Source organism: Corvus brachyrhynchos, unplaced genomic scaffold (assembly GCF_000691975.1).
Source record: "Corvus brachyrhynchos isolate BGI_N302 unplaced genomic scaffold, ASM69197v1 scaffold310, whole genome shotgun sequence".
Classification (NCBI taxonomy): domain Eukaryota; kingdom Metazoa; phylum Chordata; class Aves; order Passeriformes; family Corvidae; genus Corvus; species Corvus brachyrhynchos.
The window spans coordinates 1,046,695-1,069,166 of record NW_008236213.1 but is presented as its reverse complement, the minus strand read 5'-3'; the positions used below and the strand labels follow the sequence as shown (position 1 = coordinate 1,069,166).

General features: G+C 38.7%; 1 protein-coding gene across 1 annotated transcript in view; it reads left to right on the top strand.

Annotated features, from left to right (window-relative positions):
* ZSWIM6 (zinc finger SWIM-type containing 6) overlaps window positions 1-22,472 on the top strand; it is a 49,590-nt gene that overhangs the window by 8,312 nt on the left and 18,806 nt on the right. Inside the window, exons 2-6 of the mRNA XM_017743836.1 lie at window positions 1,333-1,481; window positions 2,002-2,152; window positions 17,385-17,564; window positions 19,126-19,302; window positions 19,592-19,738. Coding sequence (XP_017599325.1) covers window positions 1,333-1,481; window positions 2,002-2,152; window positions 17,385-17,564; window positions 19,126-19,302; window positions 19,592-19,738 — 804 coding nt within the window. The remainder of the gene's footprint in view (window positions 1-1,332; window positions 1,482-2,001; window positions 2,153-17,384; window positions 17,565-19,125; window positions 19,303-19,591; window positions 19,739-22,472) is intronic.

Below are 22,472 nucleotides of genomic sequence, written 5' to 3'. Positions count from 1 at the left end.
GAATAATGAGTTCAGCATTTCCAGTGACCACTTGAAAGCTTCACCTCCATCACAGAGCTGCAATTGTGAAACAGGCTTGAATCAATAAAATCAATGGAGTTTTTTCTTATACATTGTAGAAGTGTAGCTATTTTGGTTTTTCAAGTTTTCAGGATTTCTATAAAAAACCCCAGCTTTTTAGAAATTTATGTAATTTTCCTTCTCTGGCAGTATTTTTTTTTCTGCAGAGGTAACATGGACACAGGTTTCAAGGAGAGAGATTGGATAATGTGGTTCAATTTATAACATCTTCGGTTTTGCAAAACATAAGAGATAGAGATTATGCAGTTGTGATAAGTCCAAAATAAAAATGTTAAGTCAGCTTGAGTCTCAGCCATGCTTAAAATACCATCATCTGGTATGGTGATGCCCTACCTTGAGCAGAGTCTCTAGATAAGTACTTTTTAGCCTTTTCAGTTTCAAGACCTTTTAGAAAATGCCCAGTGGAGGTGCAGTGGTCTTCAGAAAAATACAGTTTACTAGATGGTGCAAGAACTTATTTTAGTTAATTTTGTCATCCTTTAAGAGAGGGAGAGAAAGTCACTGGTCTGATCTGCAAAAGCTGAGGTATGGCAGTCTGTGGCCAGAGCACTGCCAGATGTGAATCTAGTCATTTCAGTTGGCACTAGGCTAGTTCGAGTTGCTCTAAACTGACTCTGTGCAGGTGACATTGCCTATGTAAAAATGCTTCCTTTGAAAGCAGCATGGTCTTAAATATCTGTAGCTCTTATGTATGATGGAAATGCCTTTAGTGCTTTAAGACTTTGGATTTGTTCGGGGATTTTTTTTACTCTTTGTTTAGCTTTGCAGAGCCATCACAGCTCAGAGGCACCAAGGTGATGATTCTCCTCATGTTCATCAATAGCAGCGCTCACTAGCAGTCACTTAAACCTGAGCAAGATTGCTGAAGGTACAGGAATTACACAGGTGTTTTGGGGAGAGTGGTTTTAACATCACAGTTGTAGAATATTATTTAAAGTCTTAATTTTCCTTGTAAAATTATTCTAGTGTAGCTTCTGAGATGGGAAGAAAAAAACCCCTCACCTTTAAAGTTTTGTTAGAGAAGAGAATATTATGTATTTGAATACCTTTTCATAGGCTATAATTTCTAAGTGCTTAAGACTACTGAGGAGAAATTTAAGTATATTTTAGAGACTGTTTAGATTAAAAACAAGACATCCAAAACAGGAGAAGACACAAATCCAAAAACCTCTGCAGTAGTCCTCTCCCCTGGACTCAAGAACCTCTCTTCTTCATATAGAACATAATGATTTCTTTTCTTGCTGTTTGCAGGTGCTCCTGACCCAACAGCAGGTGCTAGCATAGATGATGAAAATTGCTGGCATTTGGATGAGGAACAAGTCCAAGAACAGGTTAAACTCTTCCTTTCCCAGGGTGGATACCATGGATCAGGGAAGCAGCTCAATTTGCTTTTTGCAAAGGTGTGTTGAGTACTCTGAACCTTTTTTCTCTCCCCTGTTCTCCACGCCAGTCTACTTGTATGCATCTTACTCAAAGTTCTAGGTTCTACTGTTATAAAATAACACAAAGCCTTGGGAACGCAATGGCAACTTGATAATGAGTTGTACAGAAGTGGACTACAATCTGATGTGTCTTGATCAGTGTAAGGATATGAAGTAACATTTCAAGCATCTACAGCTTTGCTGTTCTCTTCTTCCTTCACACCCCCAAAATGTTGGAAAACGTTACAGCAGTTTGTATAATACACCTGTGGATTGCTTGTGGTAAAATTCTCTGAAGAATTGTAATTGAATACTGAAACCAAAATTTTGTTAAAAAAATTGGGAAGGCAGACTGTTTTTACTACTTAAAAATTTCCCATCACACATATAAATTGCATTTCTAGCTTCACAGAAGTGGAATATTTAACACTGCAGCATATTGTCTGTACTGCGATTTCTTTGCTTTCTTCAAGTTTGTATTAAAAGACTCGTTTCCTAGGTGCGAGAGATGCTAAAAATGAGAGATTCAAATGGAGCTCGCATGTTGACGTTGATAACAGAACAGTTCATGGCTGACCCTCGTCTGTCGCTTTGGAGACAACAAGGAACTACAATGACTGACAAGTATAGGCAGCTCTGGGATGAACTGGGTAAATTCACAGACTCATTTAGGTGTTCATATGTGTAATAAAGAAACAATTACATATTTGGAGTTGAGAAAAACTTTTATTGTGGTTGTAGGCAAAGCAGAGTAGAGTTTTCTGCAGTTTTCTTTGTTCAGTTAAGTTTGGGTGAAATTGAATTTCTGATCTGTAGAATGAGACAGTTGCAGTTAAAGAAGAGGGAGCATGGTGTTAAAGAAGTACAATTCCAATAGTTTGTAAGTATCAGAGGATCTAAAAAGAATAAAGCAGAAAGTGGAAATGTAGCTGCACAGCTGAGGCGAAATATATGTCTCTAGTGCTAAGTTGGAAAGGTTAAAGAAAAAACTGATTCACAATTATAGAAGTCAATTACCGAGCAAGAAAGGAGATGAAATAACAGAGGACTAACAATTAATGTTGCTTTACAGGAAAGGTTGCCTGATACATGACTTAGTTGTGCAATTAAGAGAATAACAGAGGCTGAAATGGGAAAGGGATGTTTGAACTGGTGAGGTCTGAGGGCACTTGCTGTAAAGTGTTTAGGAACACACTAATACAGTTTTGAACTACTACTTCAGAAATTGTCAAAGTCTGTAAGAATTTCATCATAGAATCATAAAATGTTTTGGGTTGGAAAGGACCTTAGAGATCATATATTGCCAACTCCCCTGACATGGGCAGGGACAATTTTCACTAGACCAGGTTGCTCAGAGCTTCATTGAGCCTGGCCTTGAAACACTTCCAGGGATGGGGCATCCACAGCTTCTCTGGGCAGGTGGTTCCAGTGCCTCAGCACCCTCACAGTCAAGAATTTTTTTCCTAATATCTAATCTAAACCTTCCTCCTTTCAGTGTAAAGCCATTCCCCTTTGTCTGATCACTACACGCCTTGTAAGCAGTCCCTCTTCAGCCTTTTTGTAGGTCCCCTTTAGGTACTGGAAGGTGCTCTAAGGTCTCCCCAGAGCCTTCTCTTCTTCAGGCTGAGTAACCTGAACTCTCTCAGCCTTTCTTGTATGGCTGGTGCTCCATCCCTCTGATCATCTCTGTGGCCCTTCTCTGGACCTCCTCCAGTGGGTCCATGTCCTTCCTGTGCTGGGACCCCAGAGCTGGATGCAGCGCTGCAGGTGGGGTCTCAGCAGAGCAGAGCAGAGGGGCAGAATCCCCTCCCTGGCCCTGCTGGCTGCGCTGCTTTGGATGCAGCTCAGGACACATTTGGCTCTCTGGACTGTGAGTGCCCATGGCTGGGGGATGTCCAGCCACCCACCAGCACCCCCAAGTCCTTCTCGGCAGAGCTGCTCTAAATCCCTCCCAGCCTCAGCCTGCATTGATAGCAGGGTGTTATCTGAAGGGAAAATCAATACAACTTGAATGTGAATGTCAGCAGTATTTACAGATGGAGAGGTGAGAGAAAAGATAAAAAGTAATCACAAGCATTACTTTCCTAGGTATAAGGTACTGTAGCAAGCTACTAACTAATAGATACCCAAGAGTATGGAAGATAAAAAACAACCTGAATTATTTAAAACACAGTGGTAAATCTAATTCATTTCTCTAAAAGGTAATTCACTTAGTTTATGAGGGAAGGGATTAACATGTCTGTCTTAGCATTCCAAACCTTACTACAGCGGTCTTGGAGGCTTTCCTAAAGCAAGCTGAAGACACACATGGCCTAAATGAAATTGCCTTGTGGTTCATGGAACTTGGAGTAGAAACCTGTATTCTCATTCTGGAAAGTCATTTCAAGTCTACACTTACAGAAGTCTATTTTGAAGTGCTCTGGTCCTTATGGCTGTGCCTGATTTATGTGGCAGAAAACATATAAATAACTATTTAATAACAAGGAAAAGTTAGGATGATGTCCTATAAGACATTATGCAAGTAATGCAAAGAATGGAGCAAATATCATAATGCTCTTAATGTAATTTAAGGGTCCAAAATCAAGCTAAATGAAATCAAATCCAAGTAAGGGTAACATGCTTCATTTAGAAAAGAAGAGTGAAATGCAAAACTTAACTTTTGCACTCTTAGAGGTCAGAGATGATCATAGTTGAATCTATTAACTGATGGGATAAGACTGGATAATAACCTGTATAGCAAAAACTATGTTCACTCTAAATTAAGCACTAGGCTAGTAAACTGTTAGCTATGTAGTTGAGATTACAGACTTCTGTGGTGAAAATCCTTAATACCATAGAAGACAAAGCTCTGTCAGAGTCTGGAAGCAACTACAACTGTAACAACCATTTCAGTATGCCATTTTTATGATCCTTTGTCTTGTTGGGGAATTACAGTGTTTGCCAGCAAGGCACATGCCTAGCTGGACATACATACAACAGAATTGTATCCCACCATACTGAAAATTGGAAGGTCTCATGCTTCATTGCTTATGTGGGTTGAGCTGGTAGGTGGTGGGAGAAGCAGAAATGCGTTCTCCATCTGTTACCTGTAGCAGTCTTGCCACATGCTGTCAATAAACAAAAAAAGGTTTTGTTACATTTTTGTAGCGGCTCCTCTTGTTTCATCAGTTTTGTATTAACATCATTTTCTTGATAACACCTGTCTGAACATAGAGGAGGTAGAATCTGTCTGCCTATAGCATCAAATAACAAATACTTCTGGATTAACTGAATTTAGTTTACCTCTATTATCAGAATTCTAGATGTCACTCCCAAAAAGCAGCCTCACCACTACCTGAGCTGCTGTATTTGCAGTCTGAGGCAGACCGCATTGTTTCAGTCCTCAACTGCTCTGACTCAGTATCAAAATCTGTTCATCATGTAGCATTCTTTCAGTTGCAAATACATTTCAATCACATCAGGTGGGCAGTAGTCGAAGGGTAGGACGTGGTTCTTCCATCTCCAGATAGTGTTTATGTTTCTAAACTCTCTATTTCTTCTCCCCACTGATAGCATTCCTTGGTTCCTTCCACAGCTGCTTAGCAAGTTCCCTCCAAAATGCTGTTAATTGGGTGAATCTCTCCAGAGTCACTTCTACATGCATGATGTGAAGGCTGCAAGTTTCTGCAGTGTTTTTGCTAGGATTTTACTTTGCTTGAGTTTCACTGTTTTCACATTAAACATCGCTTTTTCCATGTGAAACTTGTGTCTCAAAAGAAGAAGTGAATGTACAAAAGGTTCAAGTAGATTTTAAGGGAGACCAGAGTTAAAATAGCAGACTGCAGAGGGAAAATCAGGATGGCCCTGGCAGTGTATGATCTGTGTTAGTCGAAGTAATTCAGACACTGAGTTTAAAGGAGTCATGCTATCATTATGTTACAAAGTAATACTGGCTTGTTATCTTCTAGCATGTCAGAGAACCAAAATATCAAGGGAGGGAAGTGAGACACAGGCCTCTGTGTATTTAACATTCTGTATTACCTGTTCAGAGTAATCTGGGAGAGGCATATATGTATGTCTTCTAAAAAAAATCTTTTAGCTATGCTCTCATTTATGTCACAGGTAGGTAGCAATTTAGTGTAGTTAGGGAGAATTTTAGGGCATAGAAAGTAAGTAAATATAGACTCTGCTTAATAAAGGCTCTCTTGCTTGCCTTGGTATGCTGTCTGCCAAGTGCTAGGCATATGGCCACTTTGTCAGTTCCATCTTGGCACAGACTTTTAAGCATACTTAAATAACCACCTTTGCTCCTTGACTGTGTCATTGGAGCCTTTCATTAGAATTTAGGTGATGCTTCCTTCCTAGCATTGGGTATTGGCAGGGGTACTGGAAGGACACACTGAGCTTTGATCAGAGTTCCTGTTGAAGTTTGTGGTAAATTGCTGATTTCAGTTGAAATCAGATTGGGTTTGAGTGTTTGAAGGTGCTGATTTAAAAACAACAACAGTAAACTACCCCCCCCCACCAAAGTAACAATAAAAAACTCTCTAGAAATAAAACCACCAAAACCTTCACTCAAGACCCACAAATAAGATACTTTAGGTCTAAGTATGAATCTGGCAGTTTTTTAGTACTAAGCCCTAATTTCCTAAGCAATTTACAATTCAGAAGCATCATGTTAACAAAAAAAGCCTTGCACATAACTATGCAGTTGTTTTTTAAAGCCTCTAGATTGGCAGTAAGAATATAATAACTGCCCGGCAGATTCCCCTGTTGTACATCAAGGAATGGGATGAGCTATATGCTACATATGGAATGTCAGAGGTATACTATTGGAAAGGTTACAGGTCAGAGGTCTAAGCCTTGCTCAGATACTTCTCAAACTAGAAGAATTTAGATGCAATTTCAGTGATGCACTGGTGATCACTTCCAATTTGCCACAGTAATAAATGAATTACAGTTTGCAGAGTGTAAAGCAGAGTTGGAATTCTTCATGTTGCTGTTTAAATGGTATCTCGGTACATAAATTTCACATGCGGATCTTAAGGTGTTTGACTCATGGTGACCATGGTTGAGGAGTTCAGGATGTCATAAGGATTAATTATCTGAAGCCCCTTGGTTTGCCTTTTAATTAAATTGCATTGGTAAAATGGGTATGGAAATGGAAATGCACAGTAAATACCTGCTGATGCCTGTTGAGCTGAGATCTCTGATGTGAAGGAAAGGTCAGTTAGCCTTCTTTGTGGTATAGAGGAAAAAAATGGACTGTATAATCTTAGTAGATGAGGAAGTTGTTAATATTCGTCCATGAAAAATTCAGTAAAAGTTACTTGTTCTCATGAAAAATGAAAAGATTTCCTTAAAAAAGGGGGGGAAATTCACTTTGTACCGCAGCCCAGGGATCATGATGGCTGTGAGACTCTGCTTTGGAAATAAGGGTTGAGCAGTGCCAGATGCCAGACACTGGGAAGAGACTGTTTTGTCGGCAAGTGGGATCTGCAAGTTAATTGGTGTTTTCTGCAGGCTTCTGGCTGTGAAATGAAATTGGAAGTCCTTTAGCCACATGGATAATACAGGACCTGAATACAAATGTCACATGTCACCATCAGGGCCCACTGTGAAACCATAGTGTTCCCACTCAAACACTGTGCCATTACAGATCATTTAAATATGGGGATTACATTTAAACTAAAAGCCCCATTTGCTTCTTACTGCAATTTAAAAGTCCTCTTAGCAAAAACTAAGTGACAAATTAAATGAAAAAAGTGCCCACATTTTTAAAGCTACAATGCAAAACATTTTTTTATTGTTTCTCATATGCCATGAATGAATCATTATACTTGTCAACCCTAAACCAGGCCATAATTGGAGCAGCTACTGTTATCAAAGTAGGGCTGCTCTTGTGACAGCTTAATAAAGCTGAAACTGTTAAATTAAATCCCAGATGCTTAATCTGATGAAAGCAGTCAAGTAGAAGAATCTAAGACAAGTATCTACTGCTTGATGGAGTGATGGAGCCCAACACCTTGTCAACACGTGGATTAAGGAATCAGATTTTTTTTTTCCTGTGCGCTACCATTTTCAGTGTCTTCATATCCTATCGCTTGTATTCATGGTGAAGAAACTTCATGTAATTTGCATGTTTCAAAACAAACATTTCTAGTAGATTTCCTCCGTTTTGGTATTTAAGAACTCTTAAAGGGGGAAGAAAGATTTTTTTTTTTTTTAAGTCAAGATTAGTTTCTTGTGAAGTAGAAATATGGTGGCAGTGTCATGGGAAAGAGGTCTTTGGCAAGGCAGGACAGTGGATAGAATTGGTGAATGTGTTTTAGTTTTGCATCATGCTGATCCGGGTCTCTCTTAGTCATCTTGTTTTATGATGTTGAGGAGAATGGTATAATCTCTATGTTCAGCCATTCCTTCCACATTTTAATGCCTAATCCTCTCCTGTCTGCCTCAACCACCTATTGGAATCTAAAGTTTTTAAGTGTGGGAACCTCTTATGGTGTTGAAATGAACCTCACTCATGTGATAAAGCTCTTCCCAGTGACATTCTTAGAATCCTTTCTATTATATACTGAATATGTACTAGCATATTAAATGGGCTATTGCTATAAAGGTATTTCTTGAGTGAAATAACATGACTTGGCTGCAGTAGTTCTAAAAGTCTTAGTAGGTTTTCACTAGTACTTTGCTCTGTTTATACCACTTTTTAAATGTTGGATCAGCCTGGTAGTCTGTTTTGGTTTCATGCTTACTGGTATTTTGGGCATTTTCTAGATTAGAATTATATATTTTTGTGTTAGAATTTAAACTAAAATACCATTTTACAAGGTCATGTGATACAGAGAAATAGTACAATATGTTTCCTGATGGATCGTGCATGGACCTTTATTAGTAACACTTCTCTCCTCATCTAAACATTAATTCTAAATGTTGAGGTTAGGAGAGGAATCATTACAGACTAATTAAGAGAGATTTAATTACCATTTTGCCATGAGCAAACTAATGATCAAGGTTTAAATATAATGTCGTCTGTTTTTTTTTATTTTTATTTGGAAACCACTCTGAATTTTTCTGGTAAAAATTTATAGTCATCTCTAGAAAACATCAAGTTAGATTCTTTTAACCTTATCTGAATGAAGCTATTTTCCATCTATATTTCTGTCTCAGGCATTCCTTCCTTTTGCAGTTAGAGACAAACTTGTGTGAATGGGACATGCCAGCTGTTCTAAACAGATTGTCTATGCTTAGTGCTTAAGTGGAGCGGGGAAGAGGACAAAAGCAGCTATGGCTGTTGCCAGTATGCCCCTAGATAAATTCCTTCTTGGTGCCCAATTTGATCGTTACTCCAGGGCTGCCATGAAAAAGAATTGATAAAGTTAATCATTCATTACAGTTTTGGTGCTCTAGTACCATTTTTTGGAGCTGCATACTTCATGCAGTCCCTTTTTAGGGTCACCCATGTAGTAGAGACATTCGCTTTCCCCTATATTTTATGGTATTTATAAAACAATACAGGACGACTCTAAAGTTTGAATTTGACTTCCAAGTTTATATTCATATGGTCTTTATATTGTTGAATATCCCCACTTATAATTGCATTATGTATTGCCTTAAAGCTAAAGAAAGTACCTATGCCCTGCACCTGTAGAAAATAAAGTTAACTTCAAATTTCTAAGTATAGATTAGTCAGTTACACGTAGGGCATTTCTGGCCTTGAAATGAAAGCTGTAGGAAGCCCTGCATTTGAAAGGAGGTGGATGCACCATTTCCCTTGGTCTTTCATTGTGGGTCTTTATAGGTAGAGTGGTATCTTAACAAATATTTGTGTCTTAAACTGTATCATATCCAGTAGGCTGTCTTTGCTTAAGTAGTGGTTACATTAATATTGTTTAGTCTCAGCTGTCATGGTCTTATGGAACACATGTACCCTCAGTTCGTGCACTGAAGGTTACACCTGCTTTTTCACAGAACAAGCTGTTAATTTATGTCTGAATGATTTGTGTTGTTGGAGGTGCTAAATTAATAGTAGGTCAGAGTTAGCATCACAAGACAGTTTTGCTGTTCTAAGACCTGAGTTACGGATGACAACTTAAATTGCTGTCATGGCCCTACAGTGTCTTGGTTGATGCTGTCACCTTCATTTCCTCAGTGAATGAAGCCAGGCTGCTGTTCTGAAAAGATGGGTTTTGTCCACCTTCTCTGAGGATCATTTCCTTCTTCCTCCATTACTGACATTGCCATAATAGTATGTGAAATGAGGGGGTATGTGAGGCCAGAGTATGACAGTAAATTTTTCTTTTTAGGTAATTTCACAGAATATTCTGAGTTGGAAGGGACCCAGAAGGATGATTGAATCCATCTCATAAGTGAATGGCCCATATAGGGATCAAACCCACAACCTTGTTATTAGCATCGTGCTCTAACCAACTGAGATAATCCTGTGGTATTTATCAGATTGCAGAAATAATGGTCACAGTAATTACCTTCAGTATGTAAGCATAGCTTGAGGGGTTTATTTAATATTTTTAATCCCATACAGAAAGTTGCATTTCCATTCTGTTCAGTTGGATGGAAAGTACTCCAGATATTTTTAAATACCCACATTAAAGCAGTTGTTTTTATTCCTGTGATGTTGAACTGATTTACTTATAAATGTCCTAAAACGTGTTGCGTGGTGAAGCTGGTGCACAACTCATTGCAGCCCTAACTGTGGAATCATGTCTGATTAAGGACAGAGTTTTACTATAAGCCAAGCTGCTACTTGGTGTTATTTTTTCCTACCTCTCTCACTCTTTATTTTTCATACTTCAGTAGCATTAGGCTGCCATTTAATTTTCCAATGCCACTTCTAGTAAATACCCAAGCTAGAGAGAAGTGATAGATTCATGGGGCGGACTTCCTGAATCTTCACTAATTTCTTCGAGCTCTACCTGCCGGTCAGCCATCTAGCCTTGTGCTATTTTCCATTTTTCTCTTTTGAATGAATACTGGAGAAAAAATCTCAAAAATTGGAAGTGAGAGGTGCAAGAGTTTCAATCTGCTTGGGTATGTCAAATCAAGACAGGAAACCCTTTATAGTTTTAGATACCTATTACATAGACTAAAAATTTGATAGGGAAGACAGTTCTTCTAAACCCACAAAAGGTAGCTGAAAATTGTAACTGGAGCTGCAGAAGTTTAACAAGAAAACTAGAAATAACATTAGAATTTTGAATAGTGGTAGGCAGCCAGTAAACTGTAACCAGGTGCTGTGCTAGATTCTTGTATTAGAAGTTGTAATTAAAGTATGCTGTTTTTGTAAAAACTGAGCAGTCATGTTTGGACTGGAACATAAAAGTGACTTGGGAAACGGTAGTGTAGGAAGGAATTTAGACTAGACAATCAATGTATTCCTCTGGTCAGTTACAGTGCATTATTTACATTCTGTGAGCATAGTTGTGGCAATTGTAATTATAAAATAAAACAGAGTTTTCTTTTTTTTTTTTTTTTTTTTTTTTTTTTTTTATTTTGGATAAAGGAGAGGTATTTTCTTCCCTCTCTCTTATTAATAGCTTGTTTTAATGGACAAACATCTCCTGTTTTGCCTCTTCCTAAAAAAATTAACTGTGAGAGGAATTAATTCATCTCAAGGATAAATTCGTACAGAAGTAGCTTAATGCATTTATAGTTAGTAGTCACATTAACTTTTCTTCTGAAAATTCTTGAAGTCTCTGAAGGTAGACCGTGACTACTGAGAGTATATTGCTAGTTAAAGTAATTGGTAAAATATCTGATACATATTTTGGGCAGGAGCATACTTTGTCTTCACCACCTAGCTGTAAATATTGGCAACTAGTTGATAAAGGACTATTTTTTACTCTTTGTGTTAGAGTTAGAAGTGCTTTTGCCTTCAGTTGATTGATTGTAAACAAATGATTAAATAGTTTTCTAAATATGAGGGAAGTTAATCAATGAGGTTCATTTGTAGGTTCTTTATACTTTTCTTTAGCTTTGTAGACTAATAGCCCATGCCTTTCTGCAGTGGTTAGATTATGGAGTACTACAGATGCATAGAGGGGTATCTAATGAACATGTGGCTGATCTTAAGTGTTCTCTTGGGGAGATCATAGTCGACTGACACACTGTAAACTGCACCTTTCAGGCAAATTCCATTCTTATATGAAACCTTTTGGTTGAATGGCAGAGTGTCTGCAAAGATGCCGGAGTTTTTAAAACATTTAAAAGGTCATAACCCAAAACAACAGGCTCATGCAAAATGTCAGAAGTGTGTGGTTAGTTCCTTATTCCATTGTGCTAAAAAGTTGAAAATGTAGAAAGAGAAAGCAGAGTTTTGTGACACAGAGATTAGAGCATGTGGTTGCTGATAGCTTAGAATAGAATCTCAATATGTAAATACCTGTTTCAGCCAAATACGTGTGTGTCTTTAACCCTTGGAGCAGCAGCAGGCAGTAAGAAAGGAAAACTTAAGGAGTTAGGCGTTTTATTTTGTCTCTGTTCTACACTTCCACTTTCTGAAGTGCGTGCTTGGAGGTTAGCCTGCAGAAGGGCAGTGATTCCCTCATGCCATTGGGGCTGCAGGTAATCTGTTGAATTGATCAGCCCAGCTAGTGTGAAATGCATGGGGAGTGATTATACTATCATACAGAATACAACCAGCATGAAGCACTTGTCAAGACCAATACATCAAAGTTTAATTCAGTAATAGAATGAATTAGAGCAAAATGAAACGTTCTGTTCTCCAAGACACACAGCACCTATTCAAAGCCTTTTTTTCTGAAGGCTGAACAGAGAAACCAGAATACATTAAGGAATTTTTATGAATAAAATTGCAACTTGGGTACAACTCAGTGCTGAGAGTAGTTTTCCTTGATGTTCTCATTGAAGGGGGAATAGTCCTGAAGTGCTTTGCCTATCTTTACTATTCTATAAAAGCCACTGTTTAGTTGTAGCAGTCTCTAGTGGGACTTTTGATTATGCTTTGTTTTAGTGGAGATCTCTCCATGCCTGGAGAAGGGCAGCGGCTTTGCCAGTTGTTCTGAAGGCACTTGTCCTTCTCGTTCAGAAGCTATAAACACCACACAGTACTTCTTTGAGGTTTACAAGTGGCTCTCCCAGTGGAAGTGGGTATGTGTTTAAAATACAGATGTAAACCACTTTAAACTCCTTTGCTAACACTTCGACTTCAAAGTGTTCATACGTTCTGTTGGCTAGTATTGTTTTTCTTCTGGCACTTTCAGTGCTGGAAAATTATGCTTTTGTAATAGAATTGGTTAGTCTCAAGTGGGACACAGTGGCAAGTGTGCAGCAAGTATTGAAGCTGTTTTGTCTGTTGTGCAAAGGGAATGATCTTGATTACCTGGCTCCATTTTCTTCGAAACGGTCAAATGCTACTCTTATAGCTTATTTTTTAAGATAAAGTTGTGCATTAATGGAAAGGGCAAAGAAATGTTACAGCACCCGTTTCTTGAATATTTTAATTTTGCAAGTGCCCTGTTTGGTCTAAAGTATATGAAATGTAAAATTCCAAAGCAAAGTCCAAGTCTCAGCTGTTGATTACATAGGTGTTGTATATGAGGAAATGCTGCCCCAAGCTCAGCTGTACAGCAGCCCTGACAGATACCATGATGCTTATAGGAAAAGCAGAGTGTAATCAAACAGATGAACAGAACTATATTCTGGGTCCTCAGTACTGATCAGTGTCCTAGGACCCCCCCTGAAATTGTTTCCATTGCCACCTTCCCATATAGTGTGGCAAGAGTAAAATATAATGCGATTTATGAAAAGTGAGTGATGCTTAATCTCTTTGGAGAGTCTATACACATCCCTTGCGTGTCCTTTAGCTTTATGGATGCATGCATACGCAGGATGGGTGGTTATTCTACTGTTCTGCACTACATCTACTTTTACAGTGACTTAATGCTCTTAATTGTTTTCAGTTTGCATATTTAAATCCTGATCAATGTAAAGGCCTGCTGTCCCTATCTACCCCATAAATTCAAAGGTATGGATGTCTCCAGAGAAACACAAAAGTACTGATGTTCCCTTGTGTGTACAAGGAAAGCCTGCATGTAAAATTTTCCTTTTTTTTTTTTTTTTTGGTGGTGTGACAAACAAGAAAGATGAATGATAACAACACATTTTCAAAAGGAGGTCTGTCTGAACCAAAGGTCTGTTTTGGCAAAGCTGCCCTTTTTTCGGGTCAGGAGATTAATGTTGAATCAAAATAGGCAATTCCTCACTGCAGTGTGACAGTTCTAATATCCTTTCCCTTGTGAAATTAGTATCAAATTGCAGTTGCAACATGTCATATTTTCCAATTATTTTCTGGGGAAAACTTGTATATTGATTTGTGATTGTTTTGCCACTGTACTGTGAGGAGTTTCGTACTGAAAAGACATAGGTTAGGGTCCCGGGATTTAAATGAGAGTTTTAGTTGTGTTTTAGTAGCATGTGGTTTGGGGTGGAAGCAAGATTTGTCAACCTGCTGAGAACCAATATGGAAAAATAGCTGGGGAAAAAGAGATAGGAAGGAGGGAGAGTCGTGTTAGAGAGAAAAAGCAGTCCATAAACACAAAATACTTTCTCTGGGGTTTTGGTGTCTCTTTTTTTAAAATTACTGTTATTATTTAATGAGACTTTTGCTCATATTGTGGTTGGCATTGGTGACATCGTTAAATATAATCAAAAATGTAAACCTGTGAATGCTAGGAATGTATTTTGGGTAACTTCATTGGAGTGTAAGCTGTTGCCAACAGCAGTTTCTAGGCTGAAGTAACTGGAAATTGATCCCAATGCGTTTCTTGGAAATTACACATAGCTGTCCTTCCATAGGTCTTATCTGTAGTAAAGGGGGTAAGCATGATCAGCAGTTTCCCCGTATGGGAGCCATCAGGCGGAAAATAGAGAATCTCTTGTTGGAGAGCAGGGTAGGCCTTCAGGTTGGTGTTGACATTTAAGGGCTAGCTCAAAGGGCTTCCACTGAGCAGCATCAGAGTGAAATAAGAAGAATATCCTCCAGGCTTCTGCCACTTGGCATGTGATAAAGTCCAGGCAAAAGTGAACATTTTCCTCGGGCTTTTCAGCGTGAGGAGCAGGGCAGGAATCAGTGAATTGAAAGAGCCAGAATGGAGCAGATGTCAGGGGAGGGGGAAGGTGTTTAGAGAGCAGAAGTAGGAAGAAATATGGAGAGAGTCAAGTGCACACACTTGGGATAAGGGAGGGAGAGAGGGGAGAAGGAAAAAAATCACACCAAAAAAAAAAACCAAACCTCCACCAAAACCTACACTGACCAAAACCACCTAGGAATCCAAATAGGTTGAGGAGTGTGGGGTCATTTGGCATTATGCATTCTGCTTCCAGATGGTAGGCTTTGTGGCACTACAGGAGCTCTTCCTGTTCCCTTTTCTTCATCTGGTGGAGGAGGTTTGTCTCACACTCCTCTTCCTGCAGGGAACCAACAGCTGTCAAAGCTGTTTGAGATCTTAGATATGCATGCAAAAGTTTTCTCTGAAGTCATAGGGAGCAGTGTGCAGTTGGGTTCTAGTGAAATTTTAAGTGGTTTGTGAGGGGTTTATTGGAAATACACTTACTCTTTACATAAAAATAGCCTGGATTTCCGAGACAATGACTGCTAACAATGTAGTTAGTTTTGACATAGTTTCCCACTTGAAACCACAGATATTTTTAAAGAATTTTGGTACTTTGAGTTATCTTTGCCCTCTCCTGCCTCATAGATAACCACGTGTAGTGGAGCTTCCTTAGGAGGTTGGTGAATTCTCTTGCCTCTAGTGGTGTTTCTCAGATGTGGAAAAAAAAAGGCCACTTACTCTGTATGGGCATGGTGTGACACAGTAGTTAGTGTGTTCTGCTTTCATAGATGATTGAAATACTTACCAAATGTGGTTAAGATAGTCCACTTTGCTTTTGCTTCAGTCTGAAAACACTGGGAATCTGATTACAGAGTATTACGTTGGGGTTTTTTTGTTTGGTTGGATTTTTGGTTTTGGTTTTAGTTTTTGGGTTTTTTTTACTTTTTTGTTACATGCCGACATGTACAGTGTAATGCCCTCAAGTGATACTTGATTTTGAAAATAAATAAGCAAGCCCACAATTACTGTTCTCCAAGGCTTTCCAATGTGCTGCATCTTGCATTTTGTTTTGCAGATTGCAAGAAATGTAGTGATTCTGTTTTGGGCAGTTCTGAATCATTGATGATTAATAATAAGAACCAGTTGTAATTTGACTCCTTTTGGAGCGTGAAGTGTGCTGGGAAGTGTGTCTAAACAAAATTACATGGCTTGATTTTAAGAGAAGTTTTTAAAAAGAGTATTGGCCTTACTCACCCCCATAGCAAGTTTCAGATGTGTCCCCAAACTCAAAAGACTTATACTTTATCTACTGTGCAGTAGTAAACTGCAGTAGTTCAGTGTCTCTCTGGTGTTCTGAATAGTAACATACAATATTTTGTTTTGGTTTTCAGATGTTTTTGATACTACTTCCCCTAACATGTCAGTCTTGAGTAGCAGGAGGCTTAACCTTAAGAATCGTGCTGTGTTTCCACTGGCTCTTGTGCTGTGGCATGCCTGAGTTACTTTAGGAATTAATGTGATGTGATGCCCTGTGGATACAAAAATGCTGCTAGCAAACCCCCAAGAGGTGGCTGATCCTTTGTCCAATTAGACTATGAAGAAAAAAGTCTATAAAAGAGTTTGTAAAATAATTAAATAAATCAATCTTGCTGCACAATTCCTGCCTGCTAGATCTTCTCTCCTCCTCCCTACAGCTGCGGGACACGGTGATATACCCCAGGGCATTTTAATAATGCCCTGTGCTCTGGGTATCCATTTTGCATTTTTAGTTGGCAAAGGAATCCTAGAATGTGAGACTTCTATTATTCTAGAAGAACCAGCTGGATTTTTATTCTTTTTTTTTTTTCCAGCCTGTCATGAACATTGCATAGCCTAAGCATATTCTTGCCATCTCTTTTAGTGTATAAGGCACATTCTTAATAAGCAAATGAACTGTTGCTAAACAGTACTTGCAGATGCCTTTGTGCTTCTGTCAAAGTTCAAGCTGGTGCAGGGACAGCTGATTTAGAGAAAAACCTTTGCATTTGAAAATTGCCACTAGACTCTCAGATGCATTTGTGCCTGCTGTGCTATATATATAGTCTCAGGGAGCAATTTCCAAAGTGATGGTATGTGTAATGTGTCAACACAAATTAGCTTTCCCCTTAGGACTCCCTAAGCAGAGAATATAAAACAAATTTTCTAGAGTAACCAAATTACTGAAGTAATTGCCGTAAAAATGTCTTATTCTCGTCATACTGCACAAAACTAGTGTTTACTGGTTATCTGAGACCCAAATGTGTTTGGGAATGAGTTACATGAGTATTTCTAATGGGTTCTGAGTGTGAAAGTATTATGTTTACAAAATGCATGTGTTACTAATGTACTTCTTTGGTTCCTGTAATGCAAAGCTGAAAGATGCATAGTTCTCATTAATACGAAACAACATTCACTTCTGATACAAGAATTAGAAGGAAAACTTGGTTAATGTAACTTCTGTAACTTGATGTGAATTTTTCTTTGCCTTTGACTGATGTTCCTGTCTGATGAGGCATTCATTGGGAACTCTGGATTTCTAATACAAAAGACCTACTGATGCCTTTTAATTGAGAAGGCTGGCTTGGTACCATCTTTCAGCTGCTTCAGATTGGCCACGCCAGCCCCAACCGCCTGTGTCAGGAATTCAATCTGTGTGGTGTTAAGTGTAGCTGGGAAGCAAGCAGTGTAGCCTTTGAGTGGAGAAAAAGTATATGCTGTAGAAGTTTGCAATTAGTCACTGGCTGCTGCATTTTTAATAGAAAATATAATGTAGAAATTTTTTTAAAATCAGGTGCTCTGTGGATGTGTATAGTCTTAAATCCCCACTGCAAGTTGGAGCAGAAGTCCAGTTGGCTAAAACAGCTGAAAAAATGGAACAGTGTGGATGTTTGTCCCTGGGAAGATGGAAACCATGGAAACGAGTTGCCCAATTTAACCAATGCTTTGCCTCAGGGTGCAAATGCTAACCAAGGTGAGCCTAAACCATGTACATTGACTGTACATGCAACGTACAACATAACCTCTCTCTTACATACTCTAGCCTTGCAGAATTCAGCACTCTTTGCTGGGAAAAGTAACCTTCTTGTTGAGGACCGACCAGCCAAAATCAGTTTTACTAATACTGTCTTTGCAGAAGAACAAATAGGTGGTTTTTAATTGTACTGTGGCTCTAACATTTTCAGAGCAAGTGTTTTGTGTTTCGTTAGGTCTTCTAACCCTTCACTGAGTGTTTCTAAATATTGTTGCATAAGAATTGGATGTCCTTGAAGTATATAAAAGCCTGTTGTTTCTTTGCTTGACTGTAACCTAGTATTCCTTCTGGTATTGGGGTTTTCATTTTGCTTGCAGTTACAAAGCCTTGATAGCTATTTAAAGAGAGATCTGTTTAAACTGCATTAAACTTGTATTTGAGAAACTAAAGCATCTCTGGCTGTGGGACGTGCTGTCTGCATTACGAGGTCTGTGGAGGGTGCAGCTGTAATGCTGCCGTCTTGGAGGAGGTGTCTTTTTGTATTTGATGTCATGCTTTCTAATATAAAATGTGATTATCAAATCTGACAGAAGCTTTGTACAGTCCTCTTCAAACAAAGATGACTACTTTGCTAATAACTAGGCAAAATGTGGGGTATTTATGCAGGTAAAACTGCTCATAATCCTCAAACCATCAGTAATGATACATATTGCATATAATTGCAATAAAGTAAAAATTAAATTTCTTGGTAGGGGTTAGATCTGCACTTAGTTGGGTTTTTTGTTGTTTCTTTTTCTTGGAAGATTACCTCTGAAGGAAAAATCTTGATTCATTATTAAATTTCACAGGTAGCCAGGGAGATAAGTTCTTTCAGCAAATGACTCCTTACAGAGGTATTCTTCTTGCTCATGATGTTCAGACCAACCTGTGCAGGGTATTGATAACTCTGACATGGCTTCTGAACATTGATAGATGTAGTGCCATGTCAATAGAGAAATTTTGCCATAGGAAGATGTCCAGTGAGGATTATGTCACTCCCATGGCTTCAGTACCTCAGTTTATCAATAGTATTTGTATATGTTCATGACCAACAAAGTTATACAAGTGCTCAAAGTTAATGTCACTTTTCAAAAAGAAAAACTAAAAATCAAATCTTTTATGCAGTTTATCCCTCCTTCATTCTGACTAATCTGGATCTAAGGAGGGACACTGGGGATGCTTGAGCGCCATAGAGTTTCTAGCTTATTTTAAGGGAGTTTGTACTTGGTGTTGAATGTCCTTCACCTCTAGCAGTTCTCTGTGTAAAGTCCTGTCTACCATCAGCCATGCTGGTTTCTAGATGGCTTTCTGAGTGCAAGATGAATGGCACACACTTCGTCTGAGCTCTTGGGTAATAATAGGATGTGAAATGTCATCTGCAGGCTGCTTGGTGGAGAGGGGGCAAGGCAGACTGCCATCAGCTGGGGGTTGGTGAATAGGTAAAAGACAGGAATACTGTAAATGATTCAAGTATGAATGAGTAAAAAGCTGATGCAGCTTTCTGAACCTGTGAAAATGACAGATTCATCGAACAGGCCACATCGGACAGTGTTCACTCGAGCCATTGAGGCATGCGATCTGCACTGGCAGGACAGCCACTTACAGCACATTATCAGCAGTGACCTATACACCAACTACTGTTACCATGACGACACTGAAAACTTGCTCTTTGACTCTCAGGGGTGGCCCCTCTGGCATGGTAAGTGGCTAAACCGGAAAGATGTTTCCATGACTTGGTGCTTTGTTCATTTTCTGTGGCATTATTTTGAGGGGGGAGGTGGTGGAGAGATGGATGAAAAACCTGGCAAAAAGAACAGAGGCTCCCTTGAAATGTTGGCTCAGAAGTAGTCCTTTAAGTCTCTCTTGCATAGTTTTAAAAACAAAACAGAAAAAAATTTAAACAAAAAAGCCCTTTTGAGTAACCTAGCAAAACAGGCCGTGGCAGTTATGGAAGCACTGCTATTCTTCAATTATTTTTTCTGTTATAGAACACGTTCCTACAGCCTGTGCGAGGGTGGATGCATTACGATCTCATGGATACCCACGAGAAGCACTGAGGCTAGCAATAGCTATTGTTAATACACTAAGGAGGCAGCAGCAGAAACAGCTGGAAATGTTCCGGGCTCAGAAGAAAGGTAAATGTGGGGAAGAGGAGGGCAAAGGGCATGCAAGTTGACAGTAACACCAGGAACTTCGCATGAGGAAACTGGTTTTGAAACTCAAGTGAAAGACATGACTTCTAACTCTTCAGTCTGGGTAGTGCTAATGTCACATTCTGGATGTTAGGGGTTTTCTGTAAACTGTGTTGTGAGCTGTGCAGGGCTCTTACCAGCCTTCTGCAATATAACTGGCACGATAGGGCATTTGTTCCAGAGGTTTTGGTTACACAGTGAAAATAGTCACCCTATGTAATTTAAAGGTTTTTGAACAGGACTTTGCATTTGGTATGTGAGGTGTTTAATTTTTTTTCTCTGACCTGTAATTTTGCTGAGCTTTATATTCTGAGGGGTAAGCCTGAAGTTGATGTTGAGGATATCAGTGAGGCAAAGTCTGAACTACAAAAAATCATCAAATTTGGCAGTGTGTTCCAAGAGAATCTCTTATAATGCTTAAAATTTTAGTTTTTCTGAATAGAGGGGCATTGAGTTTTTGGTGGGGTTTTTTTGTTGTTGTTGTTGTTTGATTGGCTGGGGGTTTTTTGGTTTTTAGGTTTTTTCATTGCCGTTTTTTATGAAATATTTTGTGGTATTCCACTGAGCAATACCATTGATTTTTTTGAAGGAGTGATCTCCTTCAGGTATAGTTTCTATGTCATGTGATCCTTGCTACCCAAAATAATTCTGCTCTGAATCTTTTGAGTTTGAAGAGGCAGTGGAAGGAGGGGATGGCTTTGTGAAGAATAGAAGAATGTACGTGGACAAACTGGAATTACTTTCTGAGTTGCTATGCTAATCCTTTAATTCAAATTTTATTTTAGGTCTTCTCTATTACTCTCAGCTGTGTGTATCCTCATGCATTTTAGTCAAAAATACCAGTGTGAAATCATATGTGTGCATTTTTCAAGTGTGTGTTCAGGTGTTTTCCCAGAAATGAGCACTTAGAAGACAAGATATGCACCTAGCTGAAAAAAATTTATCTGCAGTTCTTATGTGCCTCTGTATTTTTTTCCCACGGAGCCAAGGAATAAGGGTTTTTTTGAACACTGTTACTAAGAAGGGAGGTACCTGTGTCAGTGTGTGCGTTTGTACCACTGGCAGGTGTGAGGAGTCTGTTGCAAGTGTGCTGGTTGTAATAGTGCTCCTTTTCCTTCCCAGTTGCTAGTGCAGCATGTAGGCATTCAATACCTCTTTTAAGTTCCTTTCCTTGTGAGCAGTTTCCATCCTGCCCTTAAACAAGTGTTTTTGTGTTTTTCTCCCCCTTTTTTTTTTTTTTTTTTTACTCTCATGGGGAATTTTTAAAATACTCTCTTTTCATACCATAAAGTGTGCTGCTCTCTATAACCAGAGGAAAACTGCAGCTATAGCCCAGCTTTAGACTTTAGTTCAGAAAACACCACATGTTTCTACTTAGCTTTTATTCGTGTGACTGATCTGATGTCCATGGAGCCACTTGTGTGATTTTAAGTTAAATGTCTCTGACAAGGTGATTGAAGCCTTTGGTTGGCATGACACAAGAGAAGCTCATAAGTAGGCACAACAGAATAAGTAGAACCAAGTGAATCAGTTAAGAAGTCACTCTCATGAATCCTTCTTGGTAATATTCTTTCCTTCTGCCTGTCTTTAGTACATGCTATTTGTTAGAAATACAATTATTTACTTGGGTTTTTTTCATATTACGTATCAATGGATGCTTTAAAAAAACCTCTACCGTCCTGGCAGTGTGTCTCTGTTTCAGTATGTAGTCCCACACATTTAAATAGGGGGAAACAGGACTTAAAAGTTTAATGCATATGGTTACTCAGATATATGATGCTTTGTGAACAAGGGAGAGTGAAGGGAGGTACAAGTTAATGTGTGACAGGCAGAAAAGCAGGGCAGCCATAATGGCTTGTATACAGTTTTTAAAGGGTCACCAATAATGCATCTGATCTCTCATACTTCAGTTGTGTCTGTATGTCTAGGAGGAAGAAAGCTGGGAGAGTCAAAGGGGAGTTGTTGCCGTCTGACTCAGATTTGGGGAATCTCTTAATACCTGTTACCACAATTACAATTCCTCCAGTTTGTTGCACTAACATTTTTTTCTGTGTTCTAACCAAGTAATGGGTAGGGGCTACAGAAAAAAATTCGTGAAGGTATTTGTGGACTGAAATCTTAAAATGAGCAAAAATACACTTGATCCTATTAAAAGACAATTTTTTCTTGTATACCTCATTTAAACATTTGATTCTTTTTCTTTTTACGTAACCATCATCCTGAGTTCAGTGCAGAGAGAGGTGCTGGATAAGCTCACAATTTATGAAATTGGAACATATTTTAGAATATTTTAATTTATTTCAGTTCTATCAGATTAACTTAAAAATGTAAAAAGGGTACTGTGTCTTTTTGAGCGAGGAAGTCATTGTAAATATTCTACCAAAAAAGTCTTTGTTGTAATTCTTCAAGCAGACGTTTTTAGAAGAGTTCTAGTAGAATCAAGGAAGAGATTTGAAAAGACATTGCCGTTGAAATTTTTGACCCATAATACACTTTGCTAGTGCTCAAAAAGGTTGGCTTCCGTTCTTTCTCTTTTCTTATTCCTCATTTACATATTCACCAAGGGCAGTGAATTCACCCTGAAATATTTTCTGTGCAGAAGCTACTGGAAATATTTTCAATTCTGTACTGAGAGCTTTTTCAGCAGTTTTACTTGTGTGATTGTTTTAATGGGCTA